The sequence below is a fragment of the Dothidotthia symphoricarpi genome (assembly GCF_010015815.1).
Source record: "Dothidotthia symphoricarpi CBS 119687 unplaced genomic scaffold P153scaffold_8, whole genome shotgun sequence".
NCBI lineage: Eukaryota > Fungi > Ascomycota > Dothideomycetes > Pleosporales > Dothidotthiaceae > Dothidotthia > Dothidotthia symphoricarpi.
The window spans coordinates 1219236-1235367 of NW_022985015.1; the positions used below are offsets into that span (position 1 = coordinate 1219236).

At 52.8% G+C, this 16132-nt stretch overlaps 6 protein-coding genes and 1 non-coding gene across 7 annotated transcripts; 2 read left to right on the plus strand and 5 right to left on the minus strand.

The window, feature by feature from the left end:
- Positions 1-346: 346 nt before the first annotated feature.
- Positions 347-2873, minus strand: P153DRAFT_314658 (uncharacterized protein). The gene is made up of 2 exons (XM_033664927.1): positions 1826-2873; positions 347-1768 (listed from the first exon to the last, which is right to left on the minus strand). The coding sequence occupies exons 1-2, from the start codon at positions 2476-2478 to the stop codon at positions 352-354; spliced, it is 2070 nt and encodes a 689-aa protein (XP_033524983.1). The 5' UTR covers positions 2479-2873; the 3' UTR covers positions 347-351.
- A 569-nt stretch (positions 2874-3442) lies between these two features.
- P153DRAFT_356331 (uncharacterized protein) lies at positions 3443-6778 on the minus strand (the record flags this gene model as incomplete). Its single annotated transcript, XM_033666638.1, has 3 exons — positions 3443-5955; positions 6013-6229; positions 6281-6778. 3 exons carry the CDS (start codon positions 6776-6778, stop codon positions 3443-3445), a joined length of 3228 nt encoding a protein of 1075 aa, XP_033524984.1.
- Positions 6779-7699: 921 nt separating this feature from the next.
- P153DRAFT_430767 (SEC1 family transport protein-like protein SLY1) lies at positions 7700-10378 on the plus strand. Its single transcript, XM_033672855.1, has 9 exons — positions 7700-7885; positions 7938-8122; positions 8172-8219; positions 8268-8346; positions 8403-8828; positions 8877-8923; positions 8973-9317; positions 9366-9408; positions 9459-10378. Exons 1-9 carry the CDS (start codon positions 7855-7857, stop codon positions 10295-10297), a joined length of 2043 nt encoding a protein of 680 aa, XP_033524985.1. The 5' UTR covers positions 7700-7854; the 3' UTR covers positions 10298-10378.
- Positions 10365-10798, minus strand: P153DRAFT_221469 (uncharacterized protein). Its single transcript, XM_033662633.1, has one exon. It carries the CDS (start codon positions 10747-10749, stop codon positions 10432-10434), a length of 318 nt encoding a protein of 105 aa, XP_033524986.1. The 5' UTR covers positions 10750-10798; the 3' UTR covers positions 10365-10431.
- A 535-nt stretch (positions 10799-11333) lies between these two features.
- On the minus strand, positions 11334-11441 carry P153DRAFT_t53. The gene has a single exon. It is a non-coding gene; the product is annotated as a tRNA-Leu (tRNA).
- Positions 11442-12729: 1288 nt separating this feature from the next.
- On the minus strand, positions 12730-13718 carry P153DRAFT_418227 (uncharacterized protein). Its single transcript, XM_033672164.1, has one exon. The coding sequence runs from the start codon at positions 13669-13671 to the stop codon at positions 13198-13200; it is 474 nt and encodes a 157-aa protein (XP_033524987.1). The 5' UTR covers positions 13672-13718; the 3' UTR covers positions 12730-13197.
- A 2127-nt stretch (positions 13719-15845) lies between these two features.
- P153DRAFT_366166 (uncharacterized protein) lies at positions 15846-16095 on the plus strand. The gene has a single exon (XM_033667987.1). It carries the CDS (start codon positions 15904-15906, stop codon positions 16060-16062), a length of 159 nt encoding a protein of 52 aa, XP_033524988.1. The 5' UTR covers positions 15846-15903; the 3' UTR covers positions 16063-16095.
- The last annotated feature ends 37 nt before the right edge of the window (positions 16096-16132 follow it).

Consider the following 16132-nt stretch of genomic DNA (forward strand, 5'->3'; position numbering starts at 1 on the left):
AAAGCTCATTCATCAACAACAACAACAACAAAAAACGCCATATCATACGATACGACACCCGTACGTTAACGATTCCGCGTCGCCCTGTCCCGCCTCATCATATCACGTCGTGTGTGTGAGCGTTTTGCCATCCCCACACCAGACCATACCATCGATGACATTCAACCAACAATCGTAAAGAAAAACGCCAAATAGAAAACCCCAGACCACGTAAAGAAAAAGACGCCCAAAGAAGACGAAAAGGCAATGCACGCTTACCAACCCAAACAAACAAACGCAAAAAAAAGGAAGAAAATATAAATCCAAACCCCACCAACACAAAACCCCCCTACCACACATCCCCACCCCCACCTACTGCGGCGCATAAAACCCCGCCTGCCCCATCTGCTGCGGATAATAATACGCGCCATCCGGCCCGGGCGTCATCATCCCGCCCATACCCGGCACAGCAAAGCTAGGCTGCGCGTACGTCTCCACAGTTGGAGCAGAATACAGCGTCGACGAGTCAACGTAATAAGTCATACCATTAGACTCATACGCGACCATATTAGGCTGAGCGGCGGGCGGTGGAGGGGGGGCGGGGGCAGGCATAGCGTAGCCTGGTTGCTGAGCGGCGGGGACGAACATGGGGAGCATTGCGGCGGGGGGTAGGAAGGGCGGTTGGGCGGGGTTGGGCGGGTAGAAGTAGGGTTGTGGGACGAAGGGTTGGGGTGGGAAGTTGGCTTGTTGGTAGGGTTGGAAGGCGGGTGCGTGGATGGCGCGCTCGGGGATGTTGGATAGGGGGGTGCTGCCTGGGATGTGGGTTGGGTAGGAGGGCTGGCGGGCGTGGTGGTAGAAGGCTTGCTGGTCGGTGGAGGGGCCGGCGCCGTTCATGTGGGTGGGGACTTGTTGGTGGAAGGGCTGTTGTTCTTGCTGGGGCGGGGCGTTGAAGTTCATGGATGCGGGGGACTCGATGCCCGCGACGGATACCGTTTTCTGGGGACGAGGTTGGTGCATTGGGAGCGAGCCTTGCCAGTTTTCGCGGAAGGTCGGCTTTTGTGGGAGAGGGTATGAGTGAAGACCGTTTGTCGGTGAGATGATGGAGGGTGCGTTGGGCATGCGGGGGCCGCCAGGTGGCAACCTAACGACTGGTCGACTGGGGTCGAAGGCGCCGTTTCGGGACATGATGGACCCTGATGGAGACACGAGCGTGTCGCGTCCCATCTCGCGTGCCATTGATGACCGTCTGCTCATGGCGACACTGGGAGAGTACACACTGCCCCCGTATGCACTTGTGCGCCTGCTTGAGAAGCCTCCGCCAAATGATCCGAATCGTCCGCGTCCCCGACCAAAGCCTTGTTGATTGGGTCGAAGGGCACGTGGGATGAAGATAAAGGACCGGTCGACTGTGGGGAAAATGTATCGCGGTGCAGCTGGCGGGAGAGAGATGCGGACAGGCTTGTCACGGCGGAGGGGTGGTCGGTGATTGGGTAGGCGGGTGTGCTGCTTGATTGGCACGTTCTGGAACTGGATGGGCGCTTTCATGGCTGGCAGGAACACTCTGACCAGCGCGTTGTGTGTGTGTACTGTGGTGGAGAAGTTGCGCGTCTGCGGGGCCTTTGGAGCAGGCGCGGGTGCTGTTCGTGCAGGGTGATGTGTGGTGGCCGATGGGTGGTGGGCGGGGACATGTGCAAGAGGAGCTGGCTGGGCTTGGTGGGGGACGTTGATGGTCTCGTGGAGATCGTGCTGCCACGGCGAGTCGGTGGCTTCTTGGGCCTGTGGTCTCATGCTGCGGTAGCCGGTTAGCGGTGTGTCCCCAGAGCGTGGGGTGTGGATGTGTGCGTACTTTGCTGGAGAGAAAGGCCCTCCGATGCCTCCGCCTCCGCCCCCGCCCCGTCCTCGTCCGCGCGCGCCGCCGCCTCTGAAGCCGTTCTGGCCGTGTGCAGATCGCTGGTCGTGCATGAAGAAGGCGCCGCGGTTGGGGATGAAGGCGGGGTCTGCGTCGCGCTTCTGCTTGTACTCGTCGTGCTCCCGCCGTCTGCGCTCGCCCAGCGTCTCTGACCGTCCGGGCGGGGCCCTCACTGCGGGCGCGGGCTCTGTTGCCGACTGCCCCGTCTCGAAGTCGACCACCTCAGCATCCTTTGCGTCGTCGGCAATCTTCAGCCCGTTCATCATCAGCTGCGTGTCCTTGAGGGCGGTGAAGGCGGCATCGGAGCGGGCAATTGGCGGGGACGGTTGGCGATGGCTGGTGTCGGTCCGGGGCTTTGCATTCCGAGCGCCATTGGCTTTCCTCTTCGTCTTCGCTCCCGCCTGTGAGGGGGCGCTGTCGACGTCGCTCAGGTCGCTGTTGTCGGCGTCGGCATTCTCCTCAATGTCGCTCGGCACCGACACGTCGCTCTGTGAGTCGTCGGCCCACGTTGCCACGGACTTGTTCTCGTCCTCATCGCTCAGCCGCCGGCGACGTGCGACAATGTTTGTCCTTTTCTGCACGGGAGCCATGTTTGCGGCGAGAGAGCGTGGTAGCGTGATGGTGTCGACGTGGGGTTGTGGACCGGCTTCGTGGTCGGAACGGCGATTTGGCGTTCGGGGGCGGTGGTGCGAGTGATTGTCAGCGGCGGGAGGATGGCGGGCAGGGCGATGCGGCAGGCTGCAAATCGTGCAGTCGTGATGGGGGGCGATGTTGAGGTCGACGAGTGTTGAGACTGGCCTTGGTAGCTAGCTATGATGTCGTTTCCGTCATGTCTTGATGCCTAAGAAAATGCGACGGCATTTGCCGCCGAGCCGTGCGTGCGGGAAAGCCTGCGGATCTGCACCGTGAAGCCACTCCACACCTTAGTTGGATGGACAATATGTGTGAGTTGCCATTGGGCAGGCTGGAGAGCAGTAACGGTGATGCAATGGCGTGTCATGCATGGCCAAGTCATGCTGCTGTTTGATGAGATAGCATGGTTCAACACCACATGGCGTCTTTAGCACAGGCTGCCTTGACTGCAAAGCATAGACATCTCGAAATTCGCAAAGACTGCATGTTGATGACGATCACACATTTCAAGTTTTGGTCAGAGGGATTACAATGTGTCATTCAACCTCTCAGAAGTCCTCTCCTCCGGGACAAGCTCCCGAACTCTAATCCCTAGATACGGTAGTGCCAGCCATGTATGATAAAATAGTACACCCATGCCCCGATCCCAGAGTACCACGCTATGCTAATGCTGCCACAGAGGGCTGAAAGATAAACGCCGCCAGATGCTAAGTCCTGCTAAACATACAGGTGTGCAGTTGGGTATGCATACAGATAGGAGATGTGAAAAGAGAATTAAAAAACTAAAAATTGAAGATGCAGAAACTCCGTACCATGCCTCAGAAGACCCAGCTTCGATGCTGACAGAACATGCTCTAGCAACAAGTAGATGATCGGATATGCTGATGGCGATGCGACATACTCCATGTAAGACGAACACGCTTATAGGTTGAGATCGTGAATGTAAGTGCAACTGTCGCCCTTGTTGCACGTCCCCTTCTGGAAGAACTTGCAAGCTAACACCTTATGAGGGCGATCGCTGCGGTTCTTAGTCTTTTTGCCCTGGCCCCGCTCAAACCCGTTGTTGCTGTCATCCCGTTGTCTTTTTGCTGTACCGTTCGCCGGTTGGTTGTACTGGCTCGGTTGTGCTTGGTACAATGAGGCATCTGGTTGTTGTGGTTGTTGTTGTGGCTGCGCTTGTTGTAGGAATGAGAAATCAAACGGCGGGAAGCCAGATGGTGGGAAACCGGGCGGAGGTGGTGGTAGAGGAGCGCCATTTGCTGCTTGTGATTGCAAGGCAGACATAATGACAGCAAGATCGAACCCTGGAGCTGGTGCTAGCGGCTGTTGCACGGGAGCCATTATTGGCATCGACATAGGCAGCTGCGGCGGCGCCGAAGCTTGACCTTGCAGGGCATTGAGGATGCTCGCGAGGTCGGGCGCGGCGGGAGCCGCAGGGGGCAATGCGTATGACGTTTGAACCGGAGCCTGCATCACCGCTGGTTGTGGTTGACTCGTGCCAGGCGTGGCAAATTGCTTGAAAATTTCCTCGAGGTTGCTGAGATCAGGCATCGGCGCTGATGCGGGCGCAGGTGCTGTCAAGGCCGGCTGGGGTGCTCTATGGAGGACTTTGTCAGGTGGCGTTCCGAAGTGGGTAACTTGGATCGCCGACTCCTGGGTTTGTTCTGGGGGTGGTTCGTTGGGAGAAGATGGTATATCACCGGGGTGTGAGTAAAAGACCATCAACGTGGCGTTTTCGCGCCGTATGTTTGCTTCCTTCTCAGGGCACGACGGCAATCTCTCTCCACCACCGAATGGTATGTAGTTGCGTTCGCGGTCTTCAGAAGATATGACGCTAAAGTCTACCTGAGATGGTTCTGTCCATGGCCGGCTATCGACCTCAGGATCATCATCGTCTTCGTCAACATCAAGCTCCTTGTGTTGCTTGAACATGCGGCCTTCACCTCCAATATCACCCGCGTCCCGGACGAAGTTTTCATCGTGGCCCTCGTCGTCCTCAGGTTCGTGATCGAAGTACTTGATAGCCACTAGAGACTGTTCAGGGCGGAAGGTGACGCGCAAATGTCGCCTGGATTCTTTTCGCAAGCGTTTGGTCTTCTCCTCAGGAGTCTCCGGTGGAACCTGCTTTTCGGACTTGACGGGCGCTGCCTCCTGTTCTTTGGGTTTCAGCAGCGAGGCCATAGTAGAGGCGAAGGAGAATGACGACTTTGACGCCGCTGTTGCAGGCTTCTTGTCTTTGGATGCCACGGGAGCAGGTTTCTGCTGGGCGTTTGCCTTTGCGTTTGTGGGAGCAGTTGCAGCAGGTGCTGGTCTCTTGCTCGCAGCATTGAGGGACGCGAATATACCGGATGGTTTGTTTGTTACCTGGTTGACTCGGGCCTTGATTGGCACAGACGCTGCTCCGGGCTTCTCACCAGGCTTCTTCCGTTGTAGTATTGGTAAAATGGGTTTTGATGTTGTTGTTGTAGTCGTTTCAGTGTCTTTTTTCGCAGAGTTGGCAGAGAGATCAAGAGGCTTAAGCTTTTTTATTGCTGGCCCTTCATTTGGTTGGCGAGTCACCGAGTCTGTTGCAGGGCGCTTGGCGCCCTTCACCTCTACAGGCTCAGCCCGTGGCGGAGAGCTGACCTTGGCCTTCTTGCTGCCAGAAGCAGCGCCATCAATCACCTGCTGGATCAAGGTTTTGTGCTTCTCATTTGCATGTTTCTTCATTGACACCAGCGCCTTGTTGACCTTGGTTTCTTCGAGAAGCTCAGTGGTCAAAGTTCCACACCTCGACAGGATCTCGTAGATGACGGCAGGCAACGAACCATCATAATCCTTCCCTTTGAATCGATTCGCTAGAAACTGATAGCAAAGATACAACAAAGGCTTTATTTGCCCAAGATGGTAAAGAACATCAGGATGAGCATGATCAAGCGCAGCCTTTAAGGCAGATTGAAGCAAATCGCGCTGACTGGCGACACGGCTTTTCAGCACAGGTAGCTCACCCGTCTTCTTCTGTTCTTCCGCATCCGACACAGCCTTGCTGTCAGCTCGCCAACGCTTCTGGATTGTGTTGAGTACTTCCCAGATATCGCGCATGCTAGTTTTGATTTTCTCTGGACCTGGTTGTGATCTTCGAGGATACCAAGTGGCTTTGATGATGTCGTAGCAGACAGCAGCATGTGGTTCGTCGGGTCTTGACTTTGGTAGCGGAGATGGTTCCTCATCTTCATCGTCCGTGTATTCGCTATCATCGTCGGAAGAGTCAGTGTAACTTTCGCTATCAGTAACCTCCCTCTTCAGGCCCAAAGCGCTGTTCGTCGACTTGTCCAGTTTGCGAGCTCTTGAAATGGACAGCTTGACGGATGAAAGTTTTGCCAGTTTCTTGTTATCGGCACCAGCCCTCTTCAGGTCTTTCAGAGACTGTCGAGCGGTGTACAACGGAAGCGCAGCTACAAGGTGGTCAGATGATTCATTACAAGGCATTGCTTCACAGCAGAAAGGCTTACTTCTATTCGTAGCTAGATGATGGACTTGGGTGCCGAGATTCACAAGCTTGTTTAGAGCAGTAGATTTAGTGGCGTTTGCCAACGCAGCCTGATCTAGAACATACAGCCCACCTGATTTCCTGCCATTTGGGATATCATACTCTGGGTTTGGCGCGTACTTGATGTAAGCTGCCGGATTTGAATTTTGCACAAACTGCTCTACTGGGGGTTTCGATATCTGGTGTGGTGTTAGTTGTTGCTTGTGATGTATGGCTGTAAAGAAACTCACTTGGAAGGGAGAAGTCGTTGCACGTGTGTTCTGAAGTGAGGATACGTTTTGTTGAAGTGCCTGAGGTGTCACTGTCCCGGGGTGAGCCTGCGGAGTAGTATTCCGCAATGGCATCGGATAGGGCGAGTGCTGCTGTTGTCGAATGGCAGCAGGGTCCATTCCCAGGGAGGGGTCCACATTTGGCGAGTGTCCATAACTGCCTATCGACCCGTGCTGGTTGAACTGACCGTACTGATATGGTGAGGCCGTCCGGGATCCATGGTCTTGGGCTCCATATGCTTGGCTTAGAACGTTGACTGGTTGTTGTGGAAAAGCGCGCTGATGCCATTGGTGGGTCGACGAATTGGGCACCAGGCCAGAATGTTGGTTGAGTTGCGATTCCCAAGACGGGGTACCATACCGATCGACAGACGAGAAGAGGTTCTGGTAGGACGGATCGGTGTAGATGGTCTGTCCTGGCATGGGCACTTGTTCACTGGGCACGTGATTGGAAGCCATGATGTGATGCGCGAATAGTTGACTTGGCCAAGCGATTCACTTATGCTGATGTGATTGGCTAGTGGATACTTGACCCACAAGTCTTTGATCTGGCAAACAAACAAGAATTATGCGACAATGCAGAGCGCGCTAGACGTTAACGGGGTTGGCGCAGAGTCACAAGGTGTAGGAAATGCCGTTTCGGGGTCGCGAAAGCTGGAATGACCGGTAACACTTCCGGTTCAAGCTGTAGTGTCGTGGAGCGGAGTTTCTGGTTCGCAGAAGCTGTCGTGGTCCCTGGAATCCTGTTGGAAAAGCTGCGACAGCAACGGATGATCCAACGCGCAGCACTCGTGTTCCGACGCCCGCAATGCCGTGATCCCCAGTCCACGAAAGTGTAGCTTTGGCTTTATGAGGATGGCACTTGGCCTCGCGTTTAGTGCGATGAGAACACTGCTGATGCGTCACTTGACGTTTGCGTACCCAAATACACGGCACACGCGTCCACTCTGCCGTTTGCTGCCTGCGACGACCTGTCCTGTGCGCGAGCGTCTGCCCAAGCCTCCCTGAGTAGAGCCTGGTCGTCGGTCGGTGACGCTGTGTTAGTAGCAGAAACTGCGATGATGGTCACTCTGCTCTCCCACGACCGCGAGCCTCTCAATAAACACCGTTGCCAGCCTGATTGCACACTTCCCACAAAGCGCAGATCCGAAGAAATCTAGCCTTGTATTCAGAAGCCCTTATTAGGTGGGCGGGAGTTCACTGAGAAGTTGCATGTAGTTCAAAGGGAAGAAAGGAGGGGGATGGTGTGGGCGAAGTGAGTTGAGGAGCGAGAGCGGCAGCGCAAGGGAGGCAATGGTTTTGGGCCTGCCGGCGCCAAGCGTCTAGGCTCGGTCGGGTAAGGCTGACATCACTCTCGACCTGTGGAAGAGACCACGAAGGCACACGGGTGAGAGCATTCGACAGGCAGACGCGCCACGGCCTCTTTTGCTTTTGCTGTACGTCTACCACCCTGCGCTCGACGGCCCTGCTATATTCTCTCTCGCGTATGAGGTAATCTGCGCAACGGCGGGCGCCAGCCATCATATACCATCACCATGGCCGTCACATTGCGGGACAAGCAAATAGGTAGTCTGAGCTCTTCTAGATTACACGACCATCGCTGACAGATATTATGTAGCTAGCATAAAACGCATCTTGAACCTGAATGCTCCCATCACCGACGTCGACGCGCAAAACGACTCGAGCGATGCGCCCGAGACCACATCCCCGAACGGCGCAGTATGGAAGGTGCTGGTGTTCGACGAGATGGGCAGGGATGTCATAAGCTCAGTTCTGCGAGTGAACGATCTGAGATCTTCTGGGGTATTTGCGCACCATTCAAGGTGGAGCGATATGCTGAGCATGATACTAGGTCACAATACATTTGAACATTGGTACCACGCGCCATATGATACCTGATGTATGTGGTATTTCGCACTTGAAAAGGTAGAGAGACTAAATTGTGCAGGTTCCAGTGATCTATCTCGTCGAGCCGACTGCGCAAAATCTCCACCTGGTGACCTCGGACCTCTCCCGCGGACTCTACAGTCAGTACTCCCAAGTTTGCGCAGTCACTGGGAGTGTTGCTGATTCCCAACCATAGGTCCCGCATACATCAACTTCCTCTCGAGTATTCCAAGACCTCTTCTCGAAGACTTTGGCGCGCAAACGGTGGCATCTGGGACAGCAGAGCATTTGGCTCAGGTTTACGATCAGTACCTGAACTTTATCGTGTCGGAGCCGGATCTGTTCCACCTGAACATGAAGGGCGCCTACCACACCCTCAACAGTGGCCAAACACCGGATGAGGAGCTTGACGTTGTCATGGATCGCATTGTGTCTGGCCTCTTCTCGGTCGTGGTGACGATGGGAGTTGTTCCTATCATTCGTTGTCCGAAGGGAGGCGCAGCAGAGGATATTTGCGCAAAGCTCGACCGCAAGCTGCGAGACCACATCTTGAACTCTAAGACAAACCTCTTCTCTGATCAGAAATCATCTTCGGTCGCCTCACGGCCAGTGCTCATCATAGGCAAGTACGACTTCATTGCATTGTCTTTCCTATGCTGACTTTTTCTAGTGGATCGAAATGTGGATTTGGTGCCTATGTTCAGCCACTCATGGATAGTAAGTGCGCATCAGTTTGTCCAAGATGTTCGGCTCTGACATGTAACAGTACCAAAGTTTGATTTACGATGTGCTCGACTTCAATCTGAACAAGATAACCATCTCCGTCCCAGTCGACAAAGACCATCCTGAAAAGGGCTCAAAGAAACAGTCGTACGACCTCACAGCTTCCGACTACTTCTGGGCCAAAAATGCAGCGTTGCCCTTTCCAAACGTCGCCGAGGATGTCACAACGGAGTGGAACAAATATCAAGAAGACGCAGATAGTGTCACAAGAAAGACTGGCACTTCTTCCATCGATGACTTGTCGGGAGAAAGCAACCAGTTTGCGGCTCATTTGAAGGGCGCTATGGCTCTACTCCCAGAGTTGCGAGAAAGGAAAGCCACAATAGAGGTGAGATCGTGCTAAAATAGGGGTTTTCTCTAAATTAACACATCATAGATGCACATGAATATACTCGAGGCTGTCATGGAGGGTATCAAGAGTGAGTGCGCTCATATCGTACGATGTAAAAATGCAAACTGACCCGGATAGATCGCAAAATCGATTTCTACTTTCAGCTAGAAGAAGAGCTGTCCAAACAGACGAAAGCGCAGATTTTAGAACTGATCAAAGATTCCGACAAGGGCACGGTACCGCTAGACAAACTCAGACTGTTCCTACAGTGGTACTTGACGACCGAGCAAGAAATGTCCCGCGCCGACCTCGACAGCTTCACACAAGCCCTTGACGCTGCAGGTGCAGACACCACAGCCATCAAGTATGTCAAGACCGTTCGCCAACTCACCCGCATGACCATGATCTCGTCCGCCCCCACACAACCCGCCCAGGGCACGTCGCAGCTCTTCGGAGGCTTCTCCAGTCTGTCTTCGCGCGTCACCGATCGATTCAAGGAAGCCGGTCTTGGTGCCAACTTCGAAGGTGTTCTTTCGGGAATCAAAGGCTTCCTTCCCCAGAACAGCGATCTCACGCTCACGAAGATTACCGAGTCGCTCATGGACCCGCAAAATGCGTCGTCGAGTGCCATCAGCAAAACGGAGAGCTATCTGTACTTCGACCCGCGGTCTGCGAATGCACGCGGTACTCTGCCTCCAGCGAGCCAGTCTCGCAACCAGCAAGGCGCTGTTGGACGGGGCATTGATGCCACGTTTGGACAGAGGCGGCAGGGCTTCAGCGAGGCGATTGTGTTCACCGTCGGTGGTGGATCAATGGATGAATACGGTAACCTGCAGGAGTGGGCCAAGAGGACGAGCGCGAGCGGTGCTGGGGGGACTGGGCAGAAGAGGCGGGTCGTCTACGGAAGCACGGCGCTCTACTCTGCGACGGAGTTTGTCAACAACGATCTGGCGCAGTTGGGCAGGGAGAGTACGTGATTTTGTAGAGGATGAGGGAAAAGCACTTTATATGATTAGATCATGATACTACGAAATGTGTATGTTGTGCTTGTCTTCGCGCATGGTGTTGAGCTAGTAACTCTGCAACCCTTCCCTCTCTTCGATCGTGTTCGTTATGCCTGTTTGTCCCCGTTCCTCGCCCTAATCTCTCCCTCCTGCTCTCGACACTTGCGCGAACATGTAGATGCTACTTCTCTGTGGATGTTATTTGGGGAATCGGGTTTGCATGCGCGACCCCAGACTTCAGCTTCGTCGCACAGCGTGGGCGGACGTGTGGATTGCTTGGTGCAGATCGTGCAGCTGTAGGTTGTGATTGTGCACATTTTGGGTTCTTTGTAGAGGGACGCAAGAGGGAGTGTGTAAATAATGGGGCCTGTAGGGGAAGTGGTGAAAAGATATATATACCATGTCTGGGTGGCGAAGTGAATCATTGAATTTAGGTAAGTTAAAAGCTTATTCGAGTGGCTTCGAGAGGTACAATATTGAATGCAAGCATATACGCTCAGTTGTACATCACCAGCGTTCATGAAGATATTCACAGTACGCCGTACTCATAAGTACACGCCAGGCTCTTCTTTTGAAATCTTCAAGATTCACGTGTTGGATTGTGTATTTGCCAATGCTGCTTATGAGATAAGTTTGACCTATTCGTATGATTTCCAATCACCTCAGTGTGTAAATTCCATGGTTCGTCTAGGAGATGGTCTGCCTGAGCAGGAACAAGTCGGATGGAACCTTTAACTCCCACCTTGACTGAGACGACATATAGAATTGCAGGACTGAGATGAACAAGGAAAAACTACACAGGCTCGAGAGCGCATGCGTGTAACCATATTCAATATCACTGAGTCACACGTGTGTTTTCAGGTGGCATTCCGCTCCCATTCCTTGGAGTAAAACCATCTCGAGATAGACCTGTCTGTGGCCAACTTGTCTGCAAACCCAAAAGGGAAGCACAGGTTCCTCTCTACTAACTCACTCACCATCGAGTAGAGTTCTGTAGCAAAAAAGATGTTGTCAACTAAGGGATTCGAACCCTTGCCACTTTCGTGATGAGAAACCCCAACTGCTGTTGGAAAGCTTTCGCTTGAGTCACACGCCATAACCACTCGGCCAAATTGACGGCTGTTTTGATGAAAGAATGATTCATTATATCGTATATATACTAACAGCATTGATAGCTTTGAGTCTCCCGTCAAATTCGAACTTCGAAGAGTGGGGCAGTTGAATGTCCCCATACAGGTCGGACGTCACACACCTACCTCTTTTTCCAACGTTTTCAGTATATTTGTGGTCAGACGAAGTTTGAAAAGCATGCACTAACCCTCTGTCCATCATGCGTCAATGATATATAATTACAGGTAAGCCTGGAGGTCTTCGACACGAGCAACAAAACTATAGAACAATTAAAAAGGGGGTTGACTTCATCCAGCCCTACATGTGATGTTCGCGGGTTTTCGACACCGATTCACTTGTAGTCTCCAAATTATATTTTATGCCTGACAAAAAGCTCATACGAATACCACTCGCAGTAAACTTTTGGCCTCTATCTATCCAATGCTTAATGCCATCTCACCCCCTTTGCCTTCGAACATATACTCCTCAGCCCTTCTATCTTACTACTGCCCAACATCTACTACAATCGCAGGAACATAACTCTAAGAGATGTTAGGGTATAGTAAGTAATTTGGTAACGCAAACAACATAGCATGCCATTAATCGACTGATCAAGTTGAACCGCCAGAGGCCTACACCCATATCGAGTCGGTCTGCACCCTCAGCAATGACTTCTGCGACAAGCTCTCGCCATGCCAAACACCAGTTTTCGACTTCGGCTTCGTCCTGATCTGCACCTAGCGCTGGTATCTCTGGCTCTGGGACTTCCTGGATCTGCTCTGGGATAGAAAGACGGTCAGTTTTGAGAACTGTCTTCAGCCGCTCGACTCGGCAGGACTCAGCCTGGTGTTCGCGAAAGGTCTTGTCGTCGTGCTCCGAAATTTGCAACCTATCGATGCAATGTCCAACATTGTGCAGATCGAATTTGACCTCCACATCCTGCATGAAACGCTCCAGGGTATAGCCACAAAACTGACGGAACGTCATTCGCGCCGGATGGCCGTTGTCTTCTAGGCTCAAGGGTATGTTATCCCAGGTAACGGTGGCGACGCCCGCTTGTGGATCCAAACCCAAACCCTCTTCTACATCTGAAGAACTTGGTTCTGGAGACACTGACTTCCTACGTGTTTCGGCCTTGCCAGTCTTGGGTGATTTGGCGTTTGCTGCTGTTTTCGCCGCCCGGCTCTTGTTCCGCAACTTGTTCTTGATCATGTTCCACATTGCACGATGCATTTCGATGTCGCTCAGACCTTTTCCATAGAAACACCCGCTTCGATTTGTGTTGTTGTTGAGCACCACCTGGTAGAGCAACCATGCTTGCCAGTCGAGCCCGGTAGCCAACTTGAGCTCAGCATCGCGTGCAGAGTAACGACAGGCGCCATTGGCCTGGCCGTCGCGAATTTGCTCGAACACATGCTGAAACTCAGCCCCCTTCTTGCCGTCGTTGAAGCGATCGGTTGCCAGATAGCCCTTCTCGAAAATGTCCCAGTGCGGCTTGAACAAACCTGACGCATGCCATTTGGTGAATGCAGTCTTGTCGTTGAGCCCTAAACCTGCTCGAACTGGTTCTGTAGCTTTGCCCACGTATCAATGAGCTCGTCGATGGCTTTGTCGCCTCCAGGGCGTTCTTTAAGCCCCTGGAGAACGCGAGTGGGGCTGTGGCTTGCCCAGTACACTCCATGGTGCAACGTCACAAAGCGATCTGACATTCCGTAGTGGAGCTTGTTCATTCGCAGCTCAAGGTTGAACTGGAGATTGTGGCCTTATAGCCACGGAAGAAGCATCCTCACGTCTGAGACCCAGCCATCTAAGCCGACAGAGAGCAACGTCGGCGTTATTCCTGCCTCGCTGGCAGCTTCGATGTCTTTTAGGATCGCCTGCGTGAACCCCCAAGCGGTGTGTTTGCTCCACCGACCAGATTGTTGCGCTTCCAGATGAGAGTCTTTGAGGTCAGGAGCGGGCAGATCCCTTGTAACCACATGGCAAGCCACATATACAACACCAGAACCCTGCTGACCACTATACGCAGCGTAGTGATCAAGGATCTTCTTCCCCCAAATCGGTAGGCCAGCGTATATTGTATCCTGACCGGCTTTCCACGACTCTGGTGGCCAAGAGGAACTGCGGCCAACGATGATGATAGATGGGGGGGAGATCTCGACAGCCTCGCCCAGAAGATACCGGTGGCTAGCCGGCCGGACTACCGCCCCAGTGCCCTTGCATCGCTCCTCATGCATGTCAAGCTTTGCTAGGTCTGCATGGTACTCTTCGCACCTGTTTTGGCACTGGAAAGGGCCCCGAACATCGTTGATATGTGTACGATAGTGGTTCGCCGCACCTTTCTCGTCAAAGGATATCATCGTACATCCATTGACAGAACCCGATGGGCACTCATCGATTGTAATAACCACGCCGTCTTTTGAAAGCGTGGCGGATACATGCTTGTTAAAAGCGTTTTTGTAATAACCAGGCCGTCCTTGAAATGGGCGGTCGATGGGTGTTAGTTCAAGGCTTTCTTGCTGCCGAAAAGACCGCTTTGGCGGCTACATGAACGTCTAATGGTCTTGGATGGGCACCTGTACTCCGGCTTTGGCGCAAACGGCCGTGTTGTGCTTGATGTCTCCTTCGGTTTGAAAAAGCCCAGTATACTTTTGTTTGCCTTCGCATTTGGCTTGGGCTTCGGCATTGTGAACGCTTGTGATAATTTTGGTACGTTTGGGATGACGAGATAGAACGAAGACGTGCGGGAATACCGCACCCATCCCGACACGGAACCTCGAGCGTGCTATCTTCCAATGGCGACTTATCGAATGTAATAACCATGCCGTCCCGGGAGTACGTAGCTGACACATGCTCCTCCAGAGCTGCCTTGTCGCCGAAAAGGTCAGTTTGGCGAATACAAGATTTTGAGGATGTACTTACAGTCGGAGATGACTCGGACAGGCAGAGTCTGGAGTGAGGTAGCGTGTGATGTGTGTAGTTCTGTCAGACAAGTACAAGGCACCCACGTCCACGAAAGGCGGGTTGAACCTTATGCATGGATTCGGCAAGTCAGGCGTGGATGTGTTCTTTTCGCCGGTGAGGCACTCTCCGTCGGCGTCCATCCCTATGTGTTTAGCGGGACTGCCCTCGATCTCCGCCACGGAGTCGGACGCCGTTGCGAGAGAGGATAAGCTGCTTTGACTCGGCCATGATCTGCCTCTGCTTTCGGCGAAGGAGGTGTTGTCGATTTCTGCCCTTTCTGGCTTGGGAGATAGAGTTGTTGTGTGCGGAAGCGAGATTGATGTGGATGGTGAGATGGTGAAGCGCAGTGTTGAAAATTTTATCATTAGCGCTTTGTTCGAGCCTGCTTCACTTCGGTTTCCGTGTTCTTTCACTTTGGCCTTCACCTCTGGACTTGGCAAAAGCTGGAAACTGACCTATGCATGTATGATATGCTCTTGGTAATTGACAGCCTGAGAGATAAGGTGGGACATCCATTGAAAACTACGAGGTCAATGACGTGAACTATCATCTCACTACAAGAATAAGAGAACTATGAGATTGTGAAGCACTGAAGCAACAGTGAGGGACTTCCCGGTAGTTCTTCCATTCATGGTTAGTATATTCAATCAAATAGATATAGAAACTATGAAAGATATCAGATGACTGGCAGGAAAACGTGAGCCCGTTAAACTCTAATAATGTCTAAAATGACAGGAAGTCACCAAAACCCTATTTTTCTGCTACTCGACCTCCAACGGGACGCGTATCACTAAAAAACTCAGTCCCGTCGAGCCGCAACAAAAAAATGAAGGAAAAGATCAGCTCAAAGCCTACACGGAAGTAAGGGTGAGAGGACCCAGCGAAGATTCAAAGACGTATCTGACAATCACCTCAAGAATCAGACTACCCGACCTCGCGTCCCCCATCAGACCACGACTCGCGCCCCCATCACGCACGCATATCCGCTTCCAGCACACCGAAACGTCATATCTGACAATATCCACCCGCGAACCCAACCCACAGTCTGCCCACGATCATCCATCATACCACAAACTCAAAAAGCAAACAATACTCCACGCACCGACTGCAAAACACTCACCGGCAACGCGCATGACACGACGAAGACATCTGAAACGCACCCCTGCCCATGCGTATCGGTATCCATCGGTATGATCGCCGGCCTAGAAAGGCGGCTTGCAGCTTCATTATGGGGCGTGAATCTATCGATGGCGTGTACCTGTATGTGCGTTAGATGGGATGGGGGAGCGCGGTCGGAGGATGCATGGAATGGGCTGATTGCGTGGGCATGCAGCTGTGCGTTTCGGGGGCGGGCAGACGGGGTTCATCGTTGTAGTGGGGAGGAAGGGGTGTTGACTCGTTGATTGCAGGGTTAGGGATCGTGGACGAGCGGTTAGATGTGGGTACGGTGTGGGAGTGAGTAAGACAGGGGATATGGAAGGATTGTGGAAGTGTTGTGGAAGGACATGAAACGTGGATCATCGTGGTGTGTTCAGCTCTGTGTGATGGGTGGGTGTTGCGTGTGTGTAGGAGTGTGCAAGACGTGTCGAGGTCTGTCAACTGAGAACTCCAACGTTGTGTTTGTGGGTATCGCGATAATTCGGCAAAGTGCAAGTGTGCGATAATACTTGACATATACTACAAATACATATACAAACAACCAAACTATATACACTCCAATACCCAAATACTCTA

Excerpts from the sequence above, each read along its gene's own strand:
- P153DRAFT_314658 (XM_033664927.1), bottom strand. The coding sequence starts at position 2,478 with ATGGCTCCCGTGCAGAAAAGGACAAACATTGTCGCACGTCGCCGGCGG. Across the intron at positions 1,769-1,825 it reads GGGCCTTTCTCTCCAGCAAA|CATGAGACCACAGGCCCAAG; the intron begins GTACGCACACAT and ends CGGCTACCGCAG.
- P153DRAFT_430767 (XM_033672855.1), top strand. The coding sequence starts at position 7,855 with ATGGCCGTCACATTGCGGGACAAGCAAATAG. Across the intron at positions 7,886-7,937 it reads ATTGCGGGACAAGCAAATAG|CTAGCATAAAACGCATCTTG; the intron begins GTAGTCTGAGCT and ends GATATTATGTAG. Across the intron at positions 8,924-8,972 it reads TGTTCAGCCACTCATGGATA|TACCAAAGTTTGATTTACGA; the intron begins GTAAGTGCGCAT and ends GACATGTAACAG.
- P153DRAFT_221469 (XM_033662633.1), bottom strand. The coding sequence starts at position 10,749 with ATGATTCACTTCGCCACCCAGACATGGTATATATATCTTTTCACCACT.
- P153DRAFT_418227 (XM_033672164.1), bottom strand. The coding sequence starts at position 13,671 with ATGCATGAGGAGCGATGCAAGGGCACTGGGGCGGTAGTCCGGCCGGCT.
- P153DRAFT_366166 (XM_033667987.1), top strand. The coding sequence starts at position 15,904 with ATGAAACGTGGATCATCGTGGTGTGTTCAGCTCTGTGTGATGGGTGGG.